The 23,214-nt window shown below is 38.4% G+C and overlaps 1 protein-coding gene across 1 annotated transcript in view; it reads right to left on the minus strand.

The window, feature by feature from the left end:
• Positions 1-875: 875 nt before the first annotated feature.
• LOC101859249 (meiosis-specific with OB domain-containing protein-like) overlaps positions 876-23,214 on the minus strand; it is a 24,454-nt gene continuing 2,115 nt past the window's right edge. Inside the window, exons 3-15 of the mRNA XM_035970335.1 lie at positions 22,574-22,705; positions 21,440-21,515; positions 18,661-18,853; positions 17,237-17,337; positions 15,629-15,678; positions 14,864-14,959; positions 14,276-14,383; positions 12,766-12,922; positions 11,215-11,322; positions 9,653-9,740; positions 4,751-4,837; positions 4,314-4,432; positions 876-1,026 (exon numbers count right to left, since the gene is read on the minus strand). Of these exons, the coding sequence (XP_035826228.1) occupies positions 4,325-4,432; positions 4,751-4,837; positions 9,653-9,740; positions 11,215-11,322; positions 12,766-12,922; positions 14,276-14,383; positions 14,864-14,959; positions 15,629-15,678; positions 17,237-17,337; positions 18,661-18,853; positions 21,440-21,515; positions 22,574-22,705 (1,304 nt within the window). The 3' untranslated portion in view covers positions 876-1,026; positions 4,314-4,324. The remainder of the gene's footprint in view (positions 1,027-4,313; positions 4,433-4,750; positions 4,838-9,652; positions 9,741-11,214; positions 11,323-12,765; positions 12,923-14,275; positions 14,384-14,863; positions 14,960-15,628; positions 15,679-17,236; positions 17,338-18,660; positions 18,854-21,439; positions 21,516-22,573; positions 22,706-23,214) is intronic.

Here is a 23,214-nt window from a genome sequence, read left to right on the forward strand (position 1 = left end):
TACAAGACTGAAGGTTGTTTAAGAAATAGATCTATGTCCAAACGAGACCTTTTCAAAAATCCATAAGTGATAAAAATTGAATCTTTTGGCATCACGTTCAAAGACATTTTGATAACATATCCCAAGTTCAAACTCCCATAGATAGCAGGTCACTCTTGTAACGCCTCTGATCTTTGGCACTTATATGACCTTATTGTGTTGCAAGTGCTGTTCACTAAAACTCTTACTAAAACTAAGAGTATGCCAACACTGATCGCCAGCAGAAAAAAAGATTTGCCTTTAAGTAAAACCATAAAGTTATACCTACTCGTTTGTGGCAGGACCTATTATATATGTGGAACCTGTGTTTTGTCAGACACACCTCAGACCGAAGTAGTCTTCTATGCACACAGCGAACAAAGCACAGTGAAGAAACTTTCAGGTCCCCAATTTTTTCTCATGTGTATATTTGTATTATAAACATTTACATAATGAAAAGATTTCTGCTTCTACTGATTTCCCTATGTCCATGCTGTATTGTAGTGTCAATTCATCCCTTGTTTTGATAGTCTAGATCCAACTATACTCAGAACACTTTTAGAAAGTCTACTGTTCACCATCAGTGACAGCACAGCAATAAGATATAACATGCATATATGCTGGAAAGTCTGGCAAAGAAGACAGTAGTTTGTTTTCCCCTGCTCTAGATACTCAATTCAATTTTTTTTCTGAGTAAAAGCAATAAAAACAGGCATTTTAAGATAAGTCCAACAGACACAAAAGGCAACATTTCATCAAGGTTTCTACTAAAACAAAGTACACAAAAGAAATTTAAAAAACAACCAGCTTTTTTTCACTGATATAAATACAAGTTTTAATTCAAACATCAACCAAAAAAAAAAAAAAGATTTTAAGTCCGATCAGCACCCGTTGAAAAGATCCATGGTGATGATGTAGATTCTGCCTTTTTTTGCACAAAGAGCGTCAATGTAGAAGTTGCATGACACTGATCTGTAGTATATGGTTGATGGTTTGTCACTATAGCATCTGTAGACAAAACATGAAATCAACTCACACTCATTGAGATGACAATCAGTATTTGAGATTTAACGTCAGATTACAACAAAGTATAGTCTCTCCTCCAACTTACTGTGCCCAAGTTTCTTTCATTCTGTGCTGAACAGACAAGTCATGTCATACCAAGCCAGTATCTGGAGTAGGGGTTAAGCACTTAGCTTTCCGCACACAGGAAACCCAAATTTTATTCGATTTTGAGTAGGGAAAACTTTTTATAGAGTATCATGCTTTCCGCTGGGATGTGTCCCTCTCAGCGCGGGCTGGCCTTAACAGGCAGGGTCAGAAGCTGGCCTCCTAAATAATCTAGACCGTGTTGACAGGGTAAGAGATCAAGGGGAAGACCGCGTGGAACCTGGAGAAGAATCGCAGAAATCGATGTACAGAAAAGTGGGAAAACATGGAATAACCTCAAAAGGCTAGCCCAGGATAGAGAAAGGTGGAAGGTGTTTGTCCGTGGCCTTATACCCTGGTGCAGGGTGAGAAAGGCAATGATGATGATGATGAGTTGATGGGGGCGTAAAAGTAAAAGACACCTAGACTACATAAAAAAAAATTTTAGACTAGTCAGGTCAAACCAAGCACAAATGGTTGCTTTTAAGCACAAGGGGGCTATCCCGAAAAAATTCTGTTTTGAGAAAATTGAAGGCAAAGTTTTTGCCCCTTGTTCAGTTTCTTTAAAAAACAAGAAGAGTTTGCTCTATAACCAAACAGGTATACACACCTATGAAACCAAACTTGTCCTATAGGTAGGGCAATGCCCACTTTTGGCGTTGGTCAAGATTTCTGGAAACCCCCGAAATCCGGGTTAGCCCGCTCGTCCTTAAAAGCGACCAAATAATGATCCTTCTGTGTCCACTTCTCTACATTAAATATCTATAACAAGTAAATGAACAGGATACTTTTCTCAACAAAGATGGCAGTTCTTCTCCAACACACTATTTCATATTTCACATGAAGGAAGGAATAAATAGTTTTCAACCCCAATACAGCTGTCACAAAATACTCTTTACTCAGTATATCTTAAACTGTAATTTTCAAACACAAATGGCGTAAATAAAAGACAGTTCAAAAGCACTGTAACAATTTACTTGCCAATTTAACTACTAAAGTCGCCAGGACTTTTCATGCTCCTCCCTTGCCAATAATGACTATAATCATGGTAACAAGGAAACGTTAAAAATGTGAACAGTAGGCTATAAATTGCAGATGGAACAATGAATTTGGCTAGTTGCGTAAGTTGATCTACAGTGGCTATGCATACTACAGGAATTTTTTCACCACTATTGGGTGTTTTTTCTTTGATAAAACATTGAATTTCAGCCTTTTTCTGAACCTCCTGAAAATGAGAGGTTCTGTGAATGTATAGAGGAACTGGTGAGAGGGATGTCAAACCAGCATCTATGGCATACTGTCAGCCTTGGTTAGCCCTGACAGGCAGAGTTGAAAACCCACCTTCTGAATGATCCAAATTGTGTCGATGGAGGCGTAAAAAACACCAACATTACCCAAAAAAAAAAAGAAAAAAAAAAGAGATGTTCAATCAGAGCTGCCTAACACAGATTGCAGCAGGGCAATCAAGGTGTATTGAAGGAAAGGGGGGGGGGGGTTGCAGAGGTGGGGCAGAAGTTGTTAATGATAAGTGACAACAGCATGTTTACGAGATAGATAATAATAATAATAATAATAATAATAATAATAATAACGTAGATCATTTCTATAGCGCCCACTCCTATGTGAACACAGCTCTAGTCGCTTTACATAAATGAATGTACGAACAATATTCATGCACACACATACACACAAAAACACACACATACACACAAACACACACATTCATGGACACGTGCACACACATGCACGTCAAACACACGCACGCACGCACGCACGCACGCACGCACGCACGCACGCACGCACGCACGCACACACACACACACGCACACACACACACACACACACACACATACTTGCTTATCATACGTGCACGCTTACACATCATTACGAAATGAGCACATACAAATTCACATAATAAAATAATATACACAATGCAATTCGTAAAATACATAAATGGATACATAGTCATTTTCATAACATTGTATCGAACACGAATCTACTAACATAAAAATGATGTCATTAAATGTGTCTTTACAGTTATTTTAAATTTAGACTCTGATGTTGTATGTCTCAAGGGTTGAGGAAGAGAGTTCCAAAGTGATGGAGCAAGGTGGGCAAACGATCTTTCTGCTAATTTTTTACTTCTTTTCTAGGAACTCTTTTAAAAATACTGAACGCCTGATCTTAGATTAGCAGTTATAGGCTCTTGATCAGCCGGTATTTACAGAACGGAAAACTCAAGAGTAGTAGTAATAGCAAGGACAGCAGTAGCAAAAATAATAACAACATTAACAATCACAGTTTTTTGACAAACACAGGTGCATAAAGAGTCAGTACCAAAGTATGTCGGATGAAAAAGCTTTTCAATTTAGACATCAATTTGATGTGAACAATACAATGTCTTTGATGTTTCCAGTTTCCTTCTGCTTTACATGTTGCATATATAAATTTTGGAACTCAGAGTTTTTAGTACATTTTTTATTAATTCTTTGAGGGTGAAATATTTCTGGTCAACATGTGGCCTATGTAAACTGCTGTTCTAGGCCCAGAATGTATAGGAACATAGTCGTGTCATACATCAAATCAAAGTTAATTGCATGCAGAAGATGAAAATATAGGAATAATGAATGTATGACTATCTTTGCTGAGCAAAAGGTTAGGAAGAAATAATGGGAGAGAAATACTGATAAACGTCGATAGCATTCTTCCGTGGTTGCGAGATTTCCCGACTAATGCTGTGCGCATCATCCCGTGTTCAGAGAGTTAATCAGTTCTCTTCCACTGAGAGTCCATTCTATAAAATTGAATGATTGGAAGAATTCCACAAAGATTTTTTTCTTTCTCCTTACAAAACTTTACTTTAGTCTGACATTTTCCAAGATTGCCACCAAGATCATGTGACTTATGCCCAAAAAAAAAGTAAATTCACATAGGTCTGACACATTATCTAACAGGCCTGAAAACGTTTTAAATGGAAAGTTCTCATACTTTTTTTTTCTTTTACCACTCAATTTTTAAGAGATTACTGGATTTGGTCTAGCAGGGGAAAAAAGCTCAGCAAGGGATGTGCAAAACATTGTTTCAAATAAATATTGAACAAATCAGGTAACCAACATTTGTTATGTTGCTCAGAATCAAACTTTTACCTGCTATCCATTCAGGAGGCAGAATAGCGTCCGCTTAAGACCTCAGAATGCGGAATTTTCTCCAATGCCATGACACGCACAAAACTTTTTCCAGACTTTGCCGAGTTGGAGCCTGAAATCTGATAAAAATAGCAGATCTAAACATCTATAGAAACTGAAAATTATATGTCATCTTTAGAAGAAGATAGCAATTGCAAAGATGAAAATAAAGATATATTGCAGCTGTTGAAGGTAAAATGTGCAACACCATTTGACACTGCTTTACACAACAGGGTGAACCCAAAAAATTTTAATTCTTTTTTTTTTGCCCCACAACTTTATGAACAAAAAAACAATTGCAGAGAAAAGACAAATACCATAGTTGCAAAGTGATCTCTCAAAAATATGTTCGAATAGAAAATGTCAAAAAAATGAAATACAGAAGTATAATAACTCACCTTCACTACACCTTTCATCCGTTCAAACAAATATTGCCATTTGAGCCTTGTCTTTCTGGAATCATCTGCAGCTTGGAACTCCGAAGCCTGAGAAGAGGAAAAAAGTACAAAACTATTCTTTCTGAGCTATATACTGGGATGAGGGTAAAAGGACAGTACTCATCATGTTGCCCTCAGTCAATTCTAAAGCATTCGCTCCCCAACCCGCCAGGATATAGTTCCATTTTGGGCCCCAGCACGTTTTGCTCACATCTCCAGGTAAATGAAGTAAATCAACGTTAACACCTTTTTATGACTTAGACCGAGTCTTATTATAACTAGTGTAGGACAGCAGAACTCCGACTGGAAGTATCTTGCAGCAGATTTTTGTGGGGCGGGGGGGGTTCCTATGGGTGGGGGGTGGGAGGGGGAAGGTTTTTTTTAATGTCAGTGTTTTTACGAGAGTGTCCTCCGAACTATGAAGTAATATACATATATGCAATGTACTGTGACTAGGATAAGGCTCTAAACAGTTCTCCTTTGTCCATACTGACGTCTTGTGATCTCTTCAAGCATACTACGCGACCTCAGTGCTTTCTGTCATATCTCCATTTTTTTAACAGAGAAAACAGTTCATGACAAAGAGTGAGCTTAAGAAGAAGAAGTCACATTTTCAATGTTTGAAAAAATGGAGATACGACAAAAAAGCACTGAGGGCGCCACTAGTACCACCACCTCCCCCTCCAAATGCCAGTTCAGGCTGATAACATCGACATGCAGTTGTGCACCATACAGTTCCAGCAACATTTCTATTTTGCACTTTTTTAACAGAGCCATTTTATTCTGCACTGGGACAGTCTATGATGTCATAAATCAGCATTAATTTTAAAGACATAAGATCACATATAGAGACAACAACTACTGAAAAAGTTTGATACTCGACTTACAAGAAGAAAAAGAAGGAAGAGAAGGGTTGGGACGAATACTCAGAGAAGAAAAAACTGTAGGCCTATGCACTAACCAAAATATAATCAAGTACATTAATTAACTCTTTATCTCTGAGGGGGGAAAACCCACAACGCCGGGGCCCTTTTTTGGTGCCAAATCTAAAAATGACAAAAACTTCATTTAATTGGGTCATTAAATCGAAACTAGTAAACCTATTTTTTTCATCTAATGAATGAACTTCCGGTATGAGAGACCTGTTTTTGGCAGTGGCTGAAAAGTAATATGATGGCGAAGTCGCCGTAAAGGACTACAGTAATTCCAAAAGCGAGCCGCTGGGAGCGGCTTGCCGGAGAAAAAGAGTTAATGGTCTACAATAATAGAAAAGCAGCATAAACTTAACCCCCATCCCCCCACCCCCCAACACACACACATATACATACACTCATTCTCTCTCTCTCTCTCTCCCTCCCTCCCTCTCTCTCTCCCTCCCTCCCTCCCTCCCTCCCTCCCTCCCTCCCTCCCATTTTCTACATGCACCAAAACAGAGTCTAAGACTAACAGTACGGTTGCTGATAAAAGAAAAAGAGATTAGCTTTGAAGATGAAACAGTGCAGAAAGAGACATTTTTTTAACTTTAAGCCTATCAAATTGGATCTGATTTCCCTGCCATCAGGAAGATAACTTAGAGCCTTACTACACACTACAAAAAGAGTAACACTGGTCTTAAAAATTTGAAACTCCAGTCTCAAAGAATTAAAAGACCCTGAAAATTATATTGTTTGTCTCTTTTACTGCGAACGCAAGATACAAGATTGCAACTAATGCTTGCACTTTCTGTGTGGTGATTTGTCTATCCTGTCTTCTATTGTAGCAATCGGAGCACCGGGGAACAGCGACTCTATTTTTAAAAACAGGAAAAACTTTGTCCTGGGAACAGCGACTGGCTTAAGCGAATACCTCGTTGTGATGGTATCGGTGATGGTATCGATACACCCGCGGCACGCTAGAAAGATTTTTTAATAAACATTTAAAACTAAGTCTAATCGTAAAAATAATATCAAATTCGGAACCAGCGTGTCCAAATTAACAAAATAAGTCGCATGTGACTGTTTTTCTTGCTGGATTTAGAAGATCACAAAAAAGAAGTATTTTATATAGATTCTACCAAGATTGCATCTTGTAGTATTTTCCTATCATAAAGAGGACAGACAACAGTCACTTTTAACTGATCTAATAAAAGAACCCTCCCCCCCCCCCCCCCAGTGTGAAGTGACAAGTGGGAGGCTGTGACGCAAAATTCCTTTGAAGTTTGCCGCCACGCGGGGTTAAACTTTGCGCGCAGAATTTTCAAAATAATTATCACAGCAAAAAACTCTTTTCATTTTCGAAATCAGCATATCAAAATAAGCAATGTGGCTCACGTGGAACGTGATTTGATGCCATAATATTATTATAGTAAAACTTGAGCAAACTTTGTTTTTCAATTGTCTATTTTCAATCTAAAGTTATGTATCAAGGTCACCCAGTGCATTGTAAGTGCATCAGACGTCAAAGCTGCTAGGATTCCAGAGTGCACACTAGATTTCTACAAATACCAGAAAAACTTGGACTTAAAGTTAAGAAATGACATTCCAACACTTGCACCGGACGATTTTGTTTATTCCATCCCAGACCACCCCCAAAAATGGCTCCTCCTCCCCCTCCTCCTCCTCCTCCCCCTCCCCCTCCTCCTACTTCTACTTCTCCCTCCTCTAGACCTTAGGGGAAGTCGACTGCTGGTTTTTCAACCTGCAGTACAATTGATTTTTACATATGTGACCGCTTTTCATACTTTGTAGGGCCCCTTGCTTTCAGGCAGCCACGTTTAGATTTCGAAGGTACTCTTTATGTCTTTATACTGACTACAGTATTGTCAGGTTTTGGTATGAATTAATTTTGAATTATGCCTTGGTGGCGGCCGAAGCCTACTCTTATCGATTTTAGAACCACCAAGAGAACTTAAAGTGCGCAGCTTGCACATGGGACCTCTGAGATATTTTTCCCTTTCGAGAAAGCCAAATGTTCGATCACTCCTACCCTAAGATCAGGGATGTGTGACTGAAAGACAGTAGTTAGAAGGAGCAAGGAGAAGCAGTACGTTCTGTCGTCTGCTTTCATCTCCACTTTCTCGCTCTAACCCGGCCCACCCCCGGCCAGTGGGCTCCTCTCTCCTTTGCTCCTGACTATTTCTACATGTCTAGAGAAAAGGAAAGGAGGTGACAAGAGAACATTTTAGAGAAAAAAATTAATGCTTCCGTCGCTGTCAGGTTTCGAACCTGGAACCTATTGAATGTGAAGCGAAGGCGTACCTCTAGACCACGAGAGCCCCATATATTTGGTTCTGATTGTTCTGTTTTTTAATGATCTTCCAGGGATCTTTTTTAAACCGATACACAATACACACATGTACATGATATTATATTTCTATTTTCTATTAAATGATCCCAAGTATAAATTCGTGTGCCGGTGTCTTTTTATTTGTTTGGTTGTTTTTTGTTTCCTTTTACGTTTTCTTTTTTACACTCTCCTTTTCTACACTACTGATACACACACATACATGTATGCTTCACAAAACGACTCCCATCATAAATCCATGTGCGTGTTGGTTTATTTGTTTGTTAGTTTGGTGTTTTTGTTTTCACCTTATTTTTGCTTTAATGATACACACACGTACATATATACTTCATACATTAATGACTCCCATTAAATTTCGTGTGCCTGTTTGTTTATTTGCTTGTTAACTTGGTGTTTTTGTTTTCATTGTATTTGTACTTTATTGATACACACACGTACATGTATGGTTAATAAAATAACACCAATTATAAATTTATGTGATGGTCTGTGTGTGTGTGTGTGGGCGTGTGTGTGTGTGTGTGTGTGTGTGTGTGTGTGTTTGTGTGAGTGTGTGTGTGTTTGTGTGTGCGTGTGTGTGTGTGTGTGTGATTGTATGTATGTTTGTATCTATGTATGTGAATGTGTGTGTGTGTGTGTGTGTGTATGTTTGTGAGAGAGAGAGGAGGGGGTATAACGTATATGTGTGTGTGTATTTGTGCTTGTGTATGTGTGTGATCATGTGAATAAGAGTATGATCGTGTAGGAGTATGATAAACCAATCATGGAGAAACAATGTCAAATCGGAAAACAACGATAAAACGGAGAATTGCAATCGCAGCATCTACACTGAAAATAATGACATCCACCTGAAGAGGACATTGCAAAGAGAGAGAAACAAAAGTTCAGACTCTAAGAACATTCTGGAGACTGTTTTCAAACTTGCTACTGAGCTGACAGCATTTTAAAAGAAAATTTTCTTTAAAATTCTCCCTGCGCCAGCTCCTTCTTGCTTTACGCTGTGATCAACTTTTCTCTTTCTTGTTCCTCCTTATGAACAGATTGGCGGGAGATTTGACTGAGCTCTATTTAAGCTGACTGAAAATCGAGAGGTAATGTAACATGTTTGGTCTAATTGTATTCGATACTGTAGGCGATTACACCAAGTTCAACTGTAACAAAGAAATATAGTAAAATACTTGTCGCTGTTCCCCGGTCGCTGTTCCCCGGTAAAATGACGTCAGCAGTCGCTGTTCCCCGGCGCAGGTAAGTCTATTGGAGTTCATGAAATGTTGATACATTTTCCCCTGAGGTATAATAGATGATTTATGCCCAAAAGAAAGCCTTATTCCAGTCATGTTCAAAGCAGAATTCTCATATTCAAGCCAATTCTGTCACACAGCATAACCTTTCATACAACCCTTGAAATGCAAATAAATGTACCATTTGACTTTTAGTTTCAGTAAGTGTTTCATAGCACTTGCAGTATAATACAGTGAAACAAGTGCCGCGGATTAGAAGTGTTACTAAAGAGTAACGTACAAAGAAAAGAAGGAGAGCCAAGTAAACCACCCGATAGCTCCTGTTAACCGGCCACTGACTCACAGAACATTCCAGCAGTTGCTCAATGGCAGCTGGAGCCACATAGCACCACTCAAGTGATCCACTTTCATCTGTCAGGCTGACGGTCACACTTGTGAGAAAACAGAAAACAAAACAATGATTGTTAAGAAAAGCAAGACAAAGGTAAGAAAATACAGTCGAAACTGTCTGTGTACGCTACCCGTTGTCCAAGAGAAAATTGGCTTTCTTAGACATCTTGGGCAGTTTCATTATACTATTTTTAAAAATATACGGGGGGGGGGGGGTCGACGAACGTGGTCATATGTAAGGGTAACTGTCTTTGACAGGTGGCCATTTAAGCAGATTCGACTGTAGATATGTTTTTGTTTTAGTAAGAGTTTTGCAGCACCCGTAACACAATAAGGTCATATAAGTGCCGAAGATTAGAGGTGTTACAAGAGAGTAACAAACACAAAAAAAGAAGGAGGGGAGATAAAGACGATAGATGTTTGATAGGATAGAAGAAGCAAACCATACCAGAGCACCCGCCAACAACCCATGACTGTAGATATGAAAATGTAAAACAATACAAAACAAAAATAACACACACCAAGACTTGATAAACTTTTTTGTTCTCTGGAAAAAAGATTAAACAAAAGGCTCCTTTCAAGTATTTTTACCCAATCTCATAGATGTGGAAAAGAAAATGCAAAAATAACTATAGCACAAGGAAGCTATTAAGGATGAATACTAATTTTTTCCCCATGGCCCAATATTTTGTCATAAAGATAGCATTAAAAACAAACTTAACAGTTATTGGAAAAGAAAACATGAAGCCATAATTTTCTGTAAAATGTTTGGACAACAGCTCATCATAAAGTGCCAAATCTGAAATAGATATCAGCGATCATGGTTCTAAATTCATATCTCCACTCTATAAAACCCTGGTGCTTCCCATCACTCATCTGTTCAGGTTTTCAAAAAAAGTGTCTCTGGGTTTACCCCTGCCTTGTTTGTCTCCTATTTTTCTGGTGAGAGAAAGATATTCAAAGCCATTTTGAACAATAGCTCTTGCAATAGAAGTGTCGCTCGGTCGCTAGGTGATGGCAACCCATTGCTTGTTTTACCATGCGACTAGGAAACTAGACCAGCATGGAATGAGCAAGCCAACCCTTTCATGGATCCTGGAGAGGAGGTAGGAGCAGCTATGGCATTGTACTGCCTGCAGTGATACCTATTCTCCAACCAAGTAAGTAAGTAACCATGGCACTTGGTTTTCCTCATCTGACACATTTCACTTTATTTCACTGTTGCATCAAATCAGCAATAAAAACAAAGCTAACCAAAAATAAAGACAACAAAACAAACACAACCTTCTTACCCCCCCCCCCCCTTCAAAAGAAAACAAAAACCCATTTTAATTAGCCTTACGGAAGTCCTAAACTTATGAGTACCTCCAATTAGGACCTCAGTAGGGAATGGTTTGCTTTCTTCATTTTGATCAGTCTGCCTCAGGCAGCAATCTGTCTTACAGTGCCACTTTTCTCAACAATGAGTGGCCGTCTTACACAGGTTCGACAGTATTTCAAAATCATGTAACTTACTTAAACTCCAAGACAGAAGGAGGTTCGGCTGACAGTTGATTGCCTGAGCAGTCTTGTGCTCTACACAAACATCTTCCATTGGCATTAACACTTTTGTGACATTTGGAGCTGGAAAAAGACAGTATTGAAACATTAACAGTTATTGGAAAAGAAAACTGTAAAATGTCAGGATCATAGCTCAACATAAAGTGCTAAATCTGAAACAGACATCGGCGATTATGGTTCTCCATTCACTTCTCCGCTCAGATGTTCTTAAAAAAACCTGGTAGTTCCCTGTAAATCATCTGTTTAGGTTTTCAAACAAAAGTTGCTCTGCGTCTACCCCTTCCTTGTTTTCCTTCCAATCTGTTTTTCCAGTGAGAGCAAGACACTCAAAGCCTTTATGAACAATAGCTAAAATTCTTAAACCATCAAAGACAGCATTTTCTCTGTTGGGTAGACTGCATTCCAGTTTTCAGACAAGAACTGTCTCTTGTCCTCTGCAATCTGTCTGCCACAACCACGAGAACTGCTCACATTTTCCAACAAATCGTTGTCCTCAAGCTGCAATAGCATTTGACATGTCCACAGCTTTTGATTTCTTTTTTAGACGTGAGGAGGAATATTTCAGTAATATTTGATTTCCCAGTGCCATGGGAAATTTTGTCTTCTGTCCGGCATACTCCCAGCTGGTCTTATAGCACTTCATTTCAAAAACAAGTTTTATTTATTTTACATCAATTTATTATTCTTTTTAAACTTTTCCTTAGATATATTTGTAACAACCTGGAATGTATATTTAGAGATGGGTAACGGGAATAACATTAGCATGCCTCTGCAGAAGGCCTGCAGCACTATATGTTCATGGAAGGACAGTAATACCAATTTGGAAAGAATAGACCAGCTAAAGGGAGATAGTAAGTCATTTGAGCCTTCCAAAGAATTAACTATAGGGAGGTCCACTTATACTGAAATATGCAGGGCCACTACATTTTCTTCAGTTTAGCTAGGTTTCAATGCAGAGAGGAATGCTCAAATAGCAATGATTGTTGACAGCATTGAGTCGGGAATACAATGCTTGCAGCAATTTTCATTTTCTAAATGTTTTTTCCTCATCTATCTCTTTCAGTAATTACAATTTGAGCAACAGACTGTACGCATTGTGCTTCCTCTTCAATATAGTCAGCCTGCTTACTCTGCCAAACAGTCAGTCAGAACAGACAAAAGAGTAACAAATAAAGAAGTGAGAAAGAAAGCCGAATGCCAGTGATGTCATGAAACACAGCATGTGTCATCACCTGCTCATGTGTTGGGCCTACGTGAATTAGCTTCACAGAGACAATAAGCAATGGCCAACTGAAGGTCGCATGACAGACATACATTTGCTACCCTTGCATCACTAGTATGATGTGTGTGACAAACGTAGGTAATATCATTAGTTTTGTCATCTTGAGGTTCACAGGTATGTACCTTGCTTCATTGAGCTTTATGAGAAGAACTTAAAACAATTGTGATTACAAGCAAATAGATTGCATCTATTTGAATCATGTCTATTGAGAAGGACAAACTTACCAAGCAAGCCTCACAATGTTCCTGTTATCAGCATCGATATCAAAGTGACTGAGGAAAGCATAGACAACACCATAACTACACTGCCCATTGGAGTACAGCAGATCTTTTTGTAGTTTCTTTACTTCTCTTACCATCAGCACATTGGTGATTGATGAAACTGAAACACACAAATCACAACTGTAGTAAAAATATTTGCAAGAACAATCATCTCCTCTTCCTTCAAGTCCACTCCTCCATTTTCTCCCCTTCCACCTTCTTCCCCTTATTTTTGCAGTACCCTACATGATCTCAAGAGTAGTACACAAACGGTTTCCATAAAGCAAGCATTTCTTATGTACAGTCGAAACTGTCTGAGACAGCCACCCATTGCCAAGGAAAAAAAGGGGCCATATCAGACAAGTGGCTGTCTTACACAGTCATTTTAAAAATTATTTTTTGGGGGTAGGTGTTTTATGGCGCTCGCAAATGCATAGGTCATAAATGAGCGCCCGGAACCCATTAAACTTTTTCAGTAGGTAGAAAATTTTGAATTTTGCTCGGGTGGCGGCCGAAACCTACTCAAATCCATTTTAGACTATCAAGGGATCTTTAATGTGCACAACTTACACACGGGTCCTCCGAAATTTTTCACCCTTGTCCGAGAAGGCTAGGTGTAGATCTTTCCTACCAGAAGATTAGAGGTGTGGCTGAAAGACAGCAGTAACAAGGAGCCAAGAAGTAGCAGTAGAAAGGCTGCAGAAAGAGTCAGGAGCCCAGAGAAGGGGGCAAAGGAGGTTAGGGGGTGGGGGCAGAAAGAGGAGATGAAAGCAAACGTCAGAGCATGGTTAGAGAGCAGGAGAAGAGGTGAAAAGAGACAATCTTAGAGAAGAAAATTGTTCGGTCGTTACCCGAATTCGAACCCACAACCTTTGAATGAGAGGCCAACACCTTAACCTCTAGGTCATGAGAGCCTCCACACAGTCATTATAATATAAAAAATATGCAATGGAGAAAATGGGAAATGGGCATTTTTACAGGTGATTGTCTTATACAGGTCGCCATTAAAGCAGGTTCGACTGTACAATGCCAATTTTCCTGCAAAAGATTCTAAGGTGTATTGCCAACTTTTCTAGTAAAGATTTTAAATTATATTGTCAATTCTCCTAGTGAAGATTGTTAAGTAAATCTACATTGCCAATGCTCCTACCAAACATACTTAAGTATTCTATTACTAATGTACCTATATTCCTACTAAAGATTCTTAAGCATATTGCCAATGTTTCTACTGAAGAAATTGCCAAGACACCTAATAAAACATAGTGTTCCTTACCATACAGGAAGCCATTGGGTATTTTCAAGGTACTCTTGAATGTTTTACGGAAATGAGTTCACTCAATCTGTTTCAGTTTGACATTCACAACACATTTAAAGCACAACATTGAAAAGGAAACTTTTTTTTTCAATAAACACAATGATTAACAACACTTACAATTCTATGAAAGAGACGAAAAGGTAAGTAATAATGACTTACTCTCAGGATCCTTGGTTACTGACTCAAGCACACTCACAGAATCATGATTCATGGTGTCTGAGAACTGAGATCTGCCAAACTCACTCAACATCTGAGCTTCCAAGGTGTCTGAATTTGGGACCCAAAAATAATAATTTTTAACTCACGTTTGTTTTAACTCTATCTTAATCAAAGAAACATTTGTATTCCAAGTTTCAGTCTACGCTTTTGGAACATTGAAAGTACAATGGCTTTACTTTAAACTTAAGCTTTCATAGTCAAACGAACACATTGAGTATTCATAACACTAACTGAACTAAACGCACAGGCAATTTACTTGATGCTTGTGGCATTCACACTCAAATCTGATGTTCCAAGAAAAAAATTTTACACAAAACCTGTCAAATCAAACATACCAAACTTTCTACACACTTACAACACAACTTGTACAGTTAATGATTATCACTTATTGAGGCCCATGATTCACAACCAATAAATGGGATGTCTATACAACAACAACGTTCGCACATTGTGTTAATCTCATGGAACTGTATCAGTGCAATTCTATTGTGTTACATTGATAAGGCAAGGTCAAAGGCAATCTCTTACCAGGGTCCACAGTGAAGACAGTCTTTGAGTCAGTGCATGCCACCATCCCAGAGTGAAAATCACTGTAAGTGATTCTCACATCAGCAGCAAATAGAACTGTATATGAGAAATATACTAGTGATCAATCATAGTACTAAGCTCAGTTCAAATACTTGTTACAGCTTGAGGCTTTCTGACAATGTCTGAATTATGTACACTAAAGAAATAGAGGACAAAGCTGATTGGTAAAAAAAAAAAAACAACAACACAGAAAAAATCTGCCCAACTTATTAGCCATGAAACATAAATTCATGGTGCAAAACAAAACAAAAAAATCTTAAAATAAACCAAAGTATGGGACAAGTTACACATAAATTTTTATTTCAGGAGACTGGTTAGCAATGAGGAGAACAGAACGATTTGCCACTGTCCACTCATTTTAATTCTAAGTCTATTGAAGGGAGTCTTGTCAAATTTGCCTTTTTGTCTTCTACAGGGCTAATTTGGCTGAAAATGATTATAAATTTTCAACCACACTCTTTCGACAAATTGTCAAATTCAAAATGCAAAAATGTAAGTCTAGAAGGAAAAACAGCATATGAGTACAATGACCCACAAAGAAATCACAAAAGGCAAGTCAACAGAAACTACAAGCTCAACTTTCAACTATATAAATCATAAGTATGTCTTAAACAATGCATCAAAAAAAAAAAGAAGAAAATCCATTAATATGGCTCTAAAAAAAAGAATGAAAAATGTCAAGAAAGATTTAACAAGAATAAAAACCTGTTTGTAAAGGTTTCCAATCATCTGTAAGATTGACAAAGCAGCCCCATCTGGTGTAATAAGACAAAAACAATCTGAGCGTGTACAAAATAAAGGCACAGAGCTCTCTTAACATAAGCAAAACAAAAAACAAGAACAAGAGCATAATTATTTTTTTCAGATACCTGACCTTCCAGTGGTATCCTTAAACTACACTGGGTTTTTTTTTCGTGGCCAAGAGGTTAAGGTGTTCGCCTCTCATTCAAAGGTCCCAGGTTCGAATCCAGGTAGAGACCGAAAAATTTTCTGCTCTAAAATTGTCTCCTTTCACCTCCTTTCCTGCTCTCTAGCAATGTTCTGTTGTCTGCTTTCGTCTGCTCTTTCTGCTCCCACCCCCTCACCTCCTTTGCCCCCTCCCCTGGGCTCCTGACTCTTTCTGCAGTTTTTCTACTGCTACTCCTTGGCTCCTTCTTACTGGTAGGAAAGATCTACACCTAGCCTTCTTGGACAAGGGCGAAAAATCTTGGAGGGCCTGTGTGCAAGTTGCGCACATTAAAGATCCCTTGGTGGTCTAAAATCGATAAGAGTAGGCTTCCGTCGCCACCCGTGCAAATTTCAAAATTTCCCACCAACTGAAAATGTTTTAAAATTTCCTACCAACTCAAAAAGTTTAATGTGTCCCGTGCGCTCACGTGACCTTAAGCAATTGCGAGCGCCGTAAAACACTTACAAAAATAATAAAATTTTTAAAAACCTACACTGGGGGCTCTAATGGCTAAGTGAGTAGTGAGTACAGACTCAAAAGTAATGTCAAGCAAGTGTCTGTGACACAGGGTTTACATGGGTGGTTGCTGGAGTGTATCTTTGGGCAAAACATAAAAACCCTAGCTCAAAACACAGGGCGCTGCACAATGGTGACCAACAATGGCATGTTTGTGAAATAGTTCTGTATTGGTATAACATTGTGTACAGGTATTTATGTCTGTATTTATGTACATATGTATTTCTTATTATGTATTTATGTATATCTGTTAACCATTGTAGCCGAAATTTCCCAACGGGGATCAATAAAGATAAGATAAGATAAGATAAGATAAGATAAGATAAGATAAGATAAGATAAGATACATCTTTATTGTCCAGATCCTGGCACATTGGTTTGGTGTTCCACCACGAGTACACACACACACACACACACGCACGCACGCACACACACACACACACACACACACATACACACACACACACACACACACACACTCACACACACACACACAAACACACACACGTACACACGTGCACACACATGCACACACAAGTAGGCTTACAATCACATGCATAATATAAATGAGCAGCAATATGAACAATAATAATCGTAAGCTAGATACACACTCAATGTTATTTTGATGCATGCTCTAAGGTCGTAAGTACACTAAACAAGACTAAACAAAATGTAATTTATTGTATTATTGTATTCACACATGGGCTCTCATGATCACAAATACACATTATATACATTTACACACAAAAAAACAAGCCAAACTTTGAAAACAATAATACACACATAAACATATCAAATAAACAACAAAGACACTTAATAAATAAAAGCAAGTATAAAAACACTACTCACAGGGTCAGTTGAAATGCTGAACATGTCTCATCACAGAGAACTACATCAACCTTTGTAATATGTTTCCCTGTTTTCGTTGTAAGTGCTCTCACTGGCCATACCTTTGGATGATGATGATAATAATAATATAATCATAATTAATTGTAAATGTGTATGTTTTACATCCCCATTCACACAATACAGATTATTTATGTGGGGGACTGTTTCAAATCTGTGGATGATGATTATGATGATATAACAAACTTAAGTTAATGTATGTTTTGCACCCCCAACAACACAATTTAGATAATTTATGTGCACCCTATCTGCTACAGCCAACCCCAGCTGAAAGACATACCTCCAAGTAGACACACGAATATTCTCTACAAAAAAACACCCTCATGTCTTCTGGGTGCCTGAGTATTACCTCAAAGACTTTGGCGTGTTAATGATAATAAGAATGATAATGCATGGGAGGGAATAATTAGTAGCATATGAGTCATGACGTGGTGGAATCAGGCGCTAGTCAATTTTTGGACATGTGGAGTTATTGGTACCATCTTAAAGTTTGTTTATTTGTCTTGCTTTTGATGAAGAAATTACCCATCTATCTTGAATAGGAGTTGAGGTATTTGCTAGGGCTTGGCAAGTACCCGGGTAGTTACTCGGATACAAGGGTAAAGAGCTTAAAACCGGCTACCCGGGTATTAGTGTCGGGTACCCGGGTTTTCTGCTCCCCTTCGTTAATGCTATACAAAAGCACATAAATTACGTCCCTTCGTTCAAACGTCAATAAGTACGGAGTACTTATCGATACTGAGCTCTCTTAGTCGATACAGTACTCCATTGATATTGGCCACTGGCAGTTCTTTTGCCGAGTGAGCTTCTCAACCACTTCACACAACTCGAGTACATACACATGTATTTTGCGGCAGCATCAACTATCCTTGACCCCTGTTTCAAACGGCTTCCTTTCTGTGAAGGCGCAACAACAAAAAATAGAAACTCGCCTTTTTTCAGTAATTAGAGACAAACAAGGTGGTGGTACGGTAAAGCATGGAGGAGATGGTTTTGTTTAAATATTCACAAAAGAGGAGGGGGGGGTGGGGGGGAGGTGAACATAATAATAGTTGTAAAGCGCATAGAGCATGCTCTTGAGCATGGATATGCGTTATATAAATGCAATTATTATTATTATTATTAACTGGGTTGCTGTTTTTTACTGATGAAGTCATTGTCCTGTAAAAAAAAACACTTGAATGAATAAATTTCATGCCAAAGTAAAGAAACAATAGAGAAGGAGATCAACATATTTTTGGCAAAAGTAGAGCACATACAGTGAGTTACAACTTAAAAGTAAAGATTCAGTCCTGAGCATTGTACAAGTATTCTTAACATCAAGACTGACATCATACCAAGCATCAGACTGTGACAAAACAACTTACCTTCTTCACTAAAGCAAAGATATTGATGTGTTCTGTGTGGAGATTCATCCCATTAGCTTGGATGTCTTCCAAGGTATAGAAATCATTGCTTGCTCGGGTTGGTACTCGCAAAAGGGAGGAAAAATTCTCAGCGTCCAGTCCATAGTAGAAATTTAATTCTCCATGATTCTCACCCAAGTTTAAGCAAAAGGAGCTGGAAAAGTTAACACAAATAACTACAGAATATATTTTATAAGAATCAAGAATACATAAAAGAGAATATCATGCACATACTGAAAGACTACTGTGATGACATCCAGAAGGTATTTCATAACCTGGCTTTACTTAATTATATCAAAGAGAAACGATTAAAGCTTATAAGTATCATTCTAATGGAGCATATTTCACCATCATGTCAAATAAATCGTACAAACTCAAAGAAGAAATCAAAGAGATTTATAAATATATATGCATCATAGTAAGCTTTCAAAAAGTACATTTTTGAAAGATAAATAACTCTATATATATACCCCCTTAGAGGTAAATATTGTCAGCTTATCAAGCTAAGACATTCACTCTATTATATAGTACTCAGTAAAACTAGTACCCTTTATAAATCAGTTTGCAAATGTCTTGATTGAAAAGTCCTAAAACACAAGCATTCATACGATATGGTAATAAAGTGGGATAAGCACACTAGGAAGTATGAAGTCTAATAACAAGACCAATTAGTATAGCTTCTTCTCGGTAGTTGGAGTGTGCCACTGACAGGTACTTCTTTTCTTTTCCTCTATGGTTTCTGTCTTTCTATCTTGCTTTTTCTTTGCTTGCGTTAGAGAACACCAGCAGAAAAGAGAATAACAAGAAAGGACCATATTTTACAATGTTTGACCACAAAGAATAATTTTCTCAAGCTGCCAAAGTTTTTATGTCCATATGGAATTGCTGCACAGGCTAAGTTTAGTACATAAAATCATAGCTTTTATAAGCAACAGATTCTTAGCAATAGTATTATAATTATACTAACATTGAAAAGAAATTTTAAAAAGCAGACCATACCAGAGTATACCTACAAAACAGGGGCGTCTTGTGGGGTTTTAAAGTGGGCATGCTCAATTACGCTATCACAAGCTGAAGATAGTCACGGTCATTGTAATTGAGATAGTAGGCTATATAATTATATTATCTTTGGGTTGGTGAGAACCTAATTTTTTCATTTTCATTCTCTTCTCGTCATTTTGACTTAAAAACTAAATCTAATAGTAGTAGTAGGTAGTTCTTCATTGCCGAAGATGACAAAGAAATCCTGCAGCTCATCTATGGACGTGCATGTGGCTGTGCAATCCAATCTTGGATGTACAATGTCTGACGAAGTGGGGACACAGGAATGTCGAGGTTGGGGTGGTTGGATTATATCTCCTCTCTCTTCTGATAGTCAGCTTCTCGTGGATGATGAAGATATGGTGATGAGCAGTAGAATGAACCTGTGCATGACTTTGTTTAAAGTGGAGCTGTCGTTGCACGGCGGCAGTCCCACTCTCTCGGCCTAGGAAGGCTTTACTCAGTGGCACGGAAACCGTTACATCTGGAGACTGCTAGGCTGCAGTGGATGGCCAGAACTTCTTTGGAGAACTAAATCTATTTGTGAGCTAAAAATCAGCTTCATTCATCCTGCATTGGAACTTCACACTCAAGTAATAACACCTTCAACACAATACACCATTCTACTACTGGTGACCTAATTATGTCACGCTGACCTCATTAACGGGAGGAGCTACCCTTGAGGACCATTTTCTATGTTTGTTGCCCGAGATCAAATCTAAGTACACATATAAGTTAGACATAGTAAAATCTCTTGATACGCAATTTCATTTTGACATAGGTAAAGCGGTTGCTATGGAAACGGCCGCCATCTTGAAAATAAACAATGGATTTCAAATCCCTAAGGTATTCTTATTTACAGACTAAATTTGACCAAATGTGGGGAGAGTTTACCTGAACCAGACCCTATCAGTGTAACAGCAAGTTTTTTTCAATAAGTGCAAAAGAAAAATAAATATGAGTATTTTCCCAAAGTATAAAAAAACTTTTTTTAAATTTAGGTTGCGTAATTGCTTGCCAATGGAAAAGTATTATTTTTTTCGCAAATATCTCTCTGTTATATTGATGGCAGCCATGCCAACAATGTTTCCTGAAAGTTTCATGTCAAAAGGATGAAAACTAAGGAAGGAGTAGGGAAAAAACTGCACAAAAATTACATTTTTTGAAAACCGACAATAATTGTGAAAATTCACTATATAAATCCATCCTCATGTTTTTAAAGGCAATTTACCTGGAGAATAAAGTCTTTCTCAATTGTATCCATGCTATTTTTAGACAAAAAACAGGTTTATCTTAAAAAATCAGCCAATATAAAATGTGCATAGCCTGACCCAAAATCTGCAAAATCAAGGGTCGCTCCTCCCCTTAAAGCTTGGGGTCTCAGAGGCTAGACCTAATATTAAAATGATATAATATGTTGCAGGGCGCTACATCACAGTAATGACTGTTAAGGCATCAGCAAGGACCTTGTACTGATAAAATGTTTGGACAGTGCTTGTTGCTGGCTTCTCTTATTCTCTGTTGGCGATGGGTGCTTTACACAAAAGAATATTAAACATTTTGGGAGGTACTGCACGGCCAAGCTCTAGCCCACAGCATCAGTTACACCAACAACTAAATAATTAACAAAACAGAGGAAGAAAATATAAAAAAGAAAGAGAGGACACCAAAAACAGAAAATACATCCCCAAAAAAGTACCTTGGGGTCCATGGTTTAAACTTCTCATCTGAAGGATTCTTTGACTTGGCCTGTACTTGGGCACCCTTTACCTCAACTGACAAAACAAGAAGGAAAAATTAGAATCATAAAATGTTTGTGTCAGAGATGCAAACGCATATATTGTAACAGTCTTTGCAAGCTTTTCCATATACATATTTTAAAATCTACGCGGCACTGTAAACCAGAGGGTCAGACATTTGTAACTATCAACAGTAAAAAAATCCGATAATTTTTAACCCAATGGGCGGGAACAAATTCTTTTACCCTCCTCTTTTAACCCCTTCCTTACCTTTGGCGTACCCCGTTCATCATTTTATCTTATACGGCGAAGGAGGCAAGTTGTGCTGTGTTGTATGGCATTCCTCATGCCTTGCACAGCACAACGACCACAATGACGAACACAGTTCGTCATAGTTTGTACTCTGCATACTGCTTCCATTAGATGCACATCATAAGACTTATTGAAGATTCACATTAAGTTATATTTTTTCCGTACAAAGAAATCTTTTCCTTTGATAAATAGCGGTATTTACAAACCGGGCCTTATTATAGGCAACAGCTGCTAAATCTTGCTTTTCTCTGTCCCTGGGGATCCAAAACTACCCAGCGAAGCACAAACAGACCCTGTGTCACAAAAGAGGTTAAAAACACTTGTCTGAACACTTTTAGAGTGTATAGCTATATTATGTTTCATGGCACTATTTACATGATTTGGTGAGTTATGGCTCAACACAGCTTTAAGACACTTAATATATTTGCCAGATGCAAATCTTTACCCCCAAAAATTGTTCAAGCACATGCCTGACTTACATACAAAGTTTTTTCATCAGCAACTTCATCCAAAATGGAAGAACCTGTATCGGTGGTGTAGTGGTTAGACATTTTGCTATCACACGCAAGACACCTGAGTCTGATTCCCAGAGTGGGGAGAGTTCCTATCACGTACCTCAGTCTTTCTGCAGAAATGTTGTACCCTCTCAGCCCGGGATGGCCTGACAGGCACGGTCGGAAGCCCACCTCCTCAAAGATCTAGTTTGTGTCGATGGGAATGTAAGAACATAATTCTTTTTTTATTTAAAGGCAGAAATATCTGAAATGGACGTATCAACGTACCAACATCTCCGACTTTAAATTGATCCGATAGTCGAGTGGCATAGTCTTGTCCACCCCAGCATGTGATGTTTATGAAGGCAGTCGGGTCATCTCGTAATGTGAAAGAAACAAGGTGCCTTTCAGTGCCAGTGCCTGAAGGTGATCAAAATTGATCAAGAGAATTATTAGTATCATGTAAGGAAAACAGATGTCAATTAATGTGAACACGCACGAGTGTGTGTGTGTGTGTTTGTGAGAGTGTGAGAGAATGTGTGTGTGTGTGTGTGTGCATAAGTGTGGTCATGAGTGTGAGCATGTGTGTATGTCTGTGTGTGTGTCTGTGTGTACTTGTGGGTCTTGTGTTTGTGTGTGCATCAGTGTGTCTCTGTGTGTGCATCAGTATGTGTGAGTGTGTGTGTGTGTACGTTTGTGTGAACTGTGTGTGTGCATGTGTGTTTGCATGTCTGTATGTGTCTGTGTGGGTGCATGAGTGTGTGCGAGTGTGTGAGTGTTTGTGTGTGTGTGTGTACGTGTGTTGTATGTGTGTGTGTGTATATGTGTGTGAACATGTATGAGCATGTGTGCGTGTGTGTGTTTGTGTGTGTGTGTTTGTGTGTGTTTGTGGGTGAGAGAGAGAGAGAGTGTGTGTGAGTGTGTGTGTG

The sequence above is a fragment of the Aplysia californica genome, unplaced genomic scaffold (assembly GCF_000002075.1).
Source record: "Aplysia californica isolate F4 #8 unplaced genomic scaffold, AplCal3.0 scaffold00254, whole genome shotgun sequence".
Lineage (NCBI taxonomy): Eukaryota > Metazoa > Mollusca > Gastropoda > Aplysiida > Aplysiidae > Aplysia > Aplysia californica.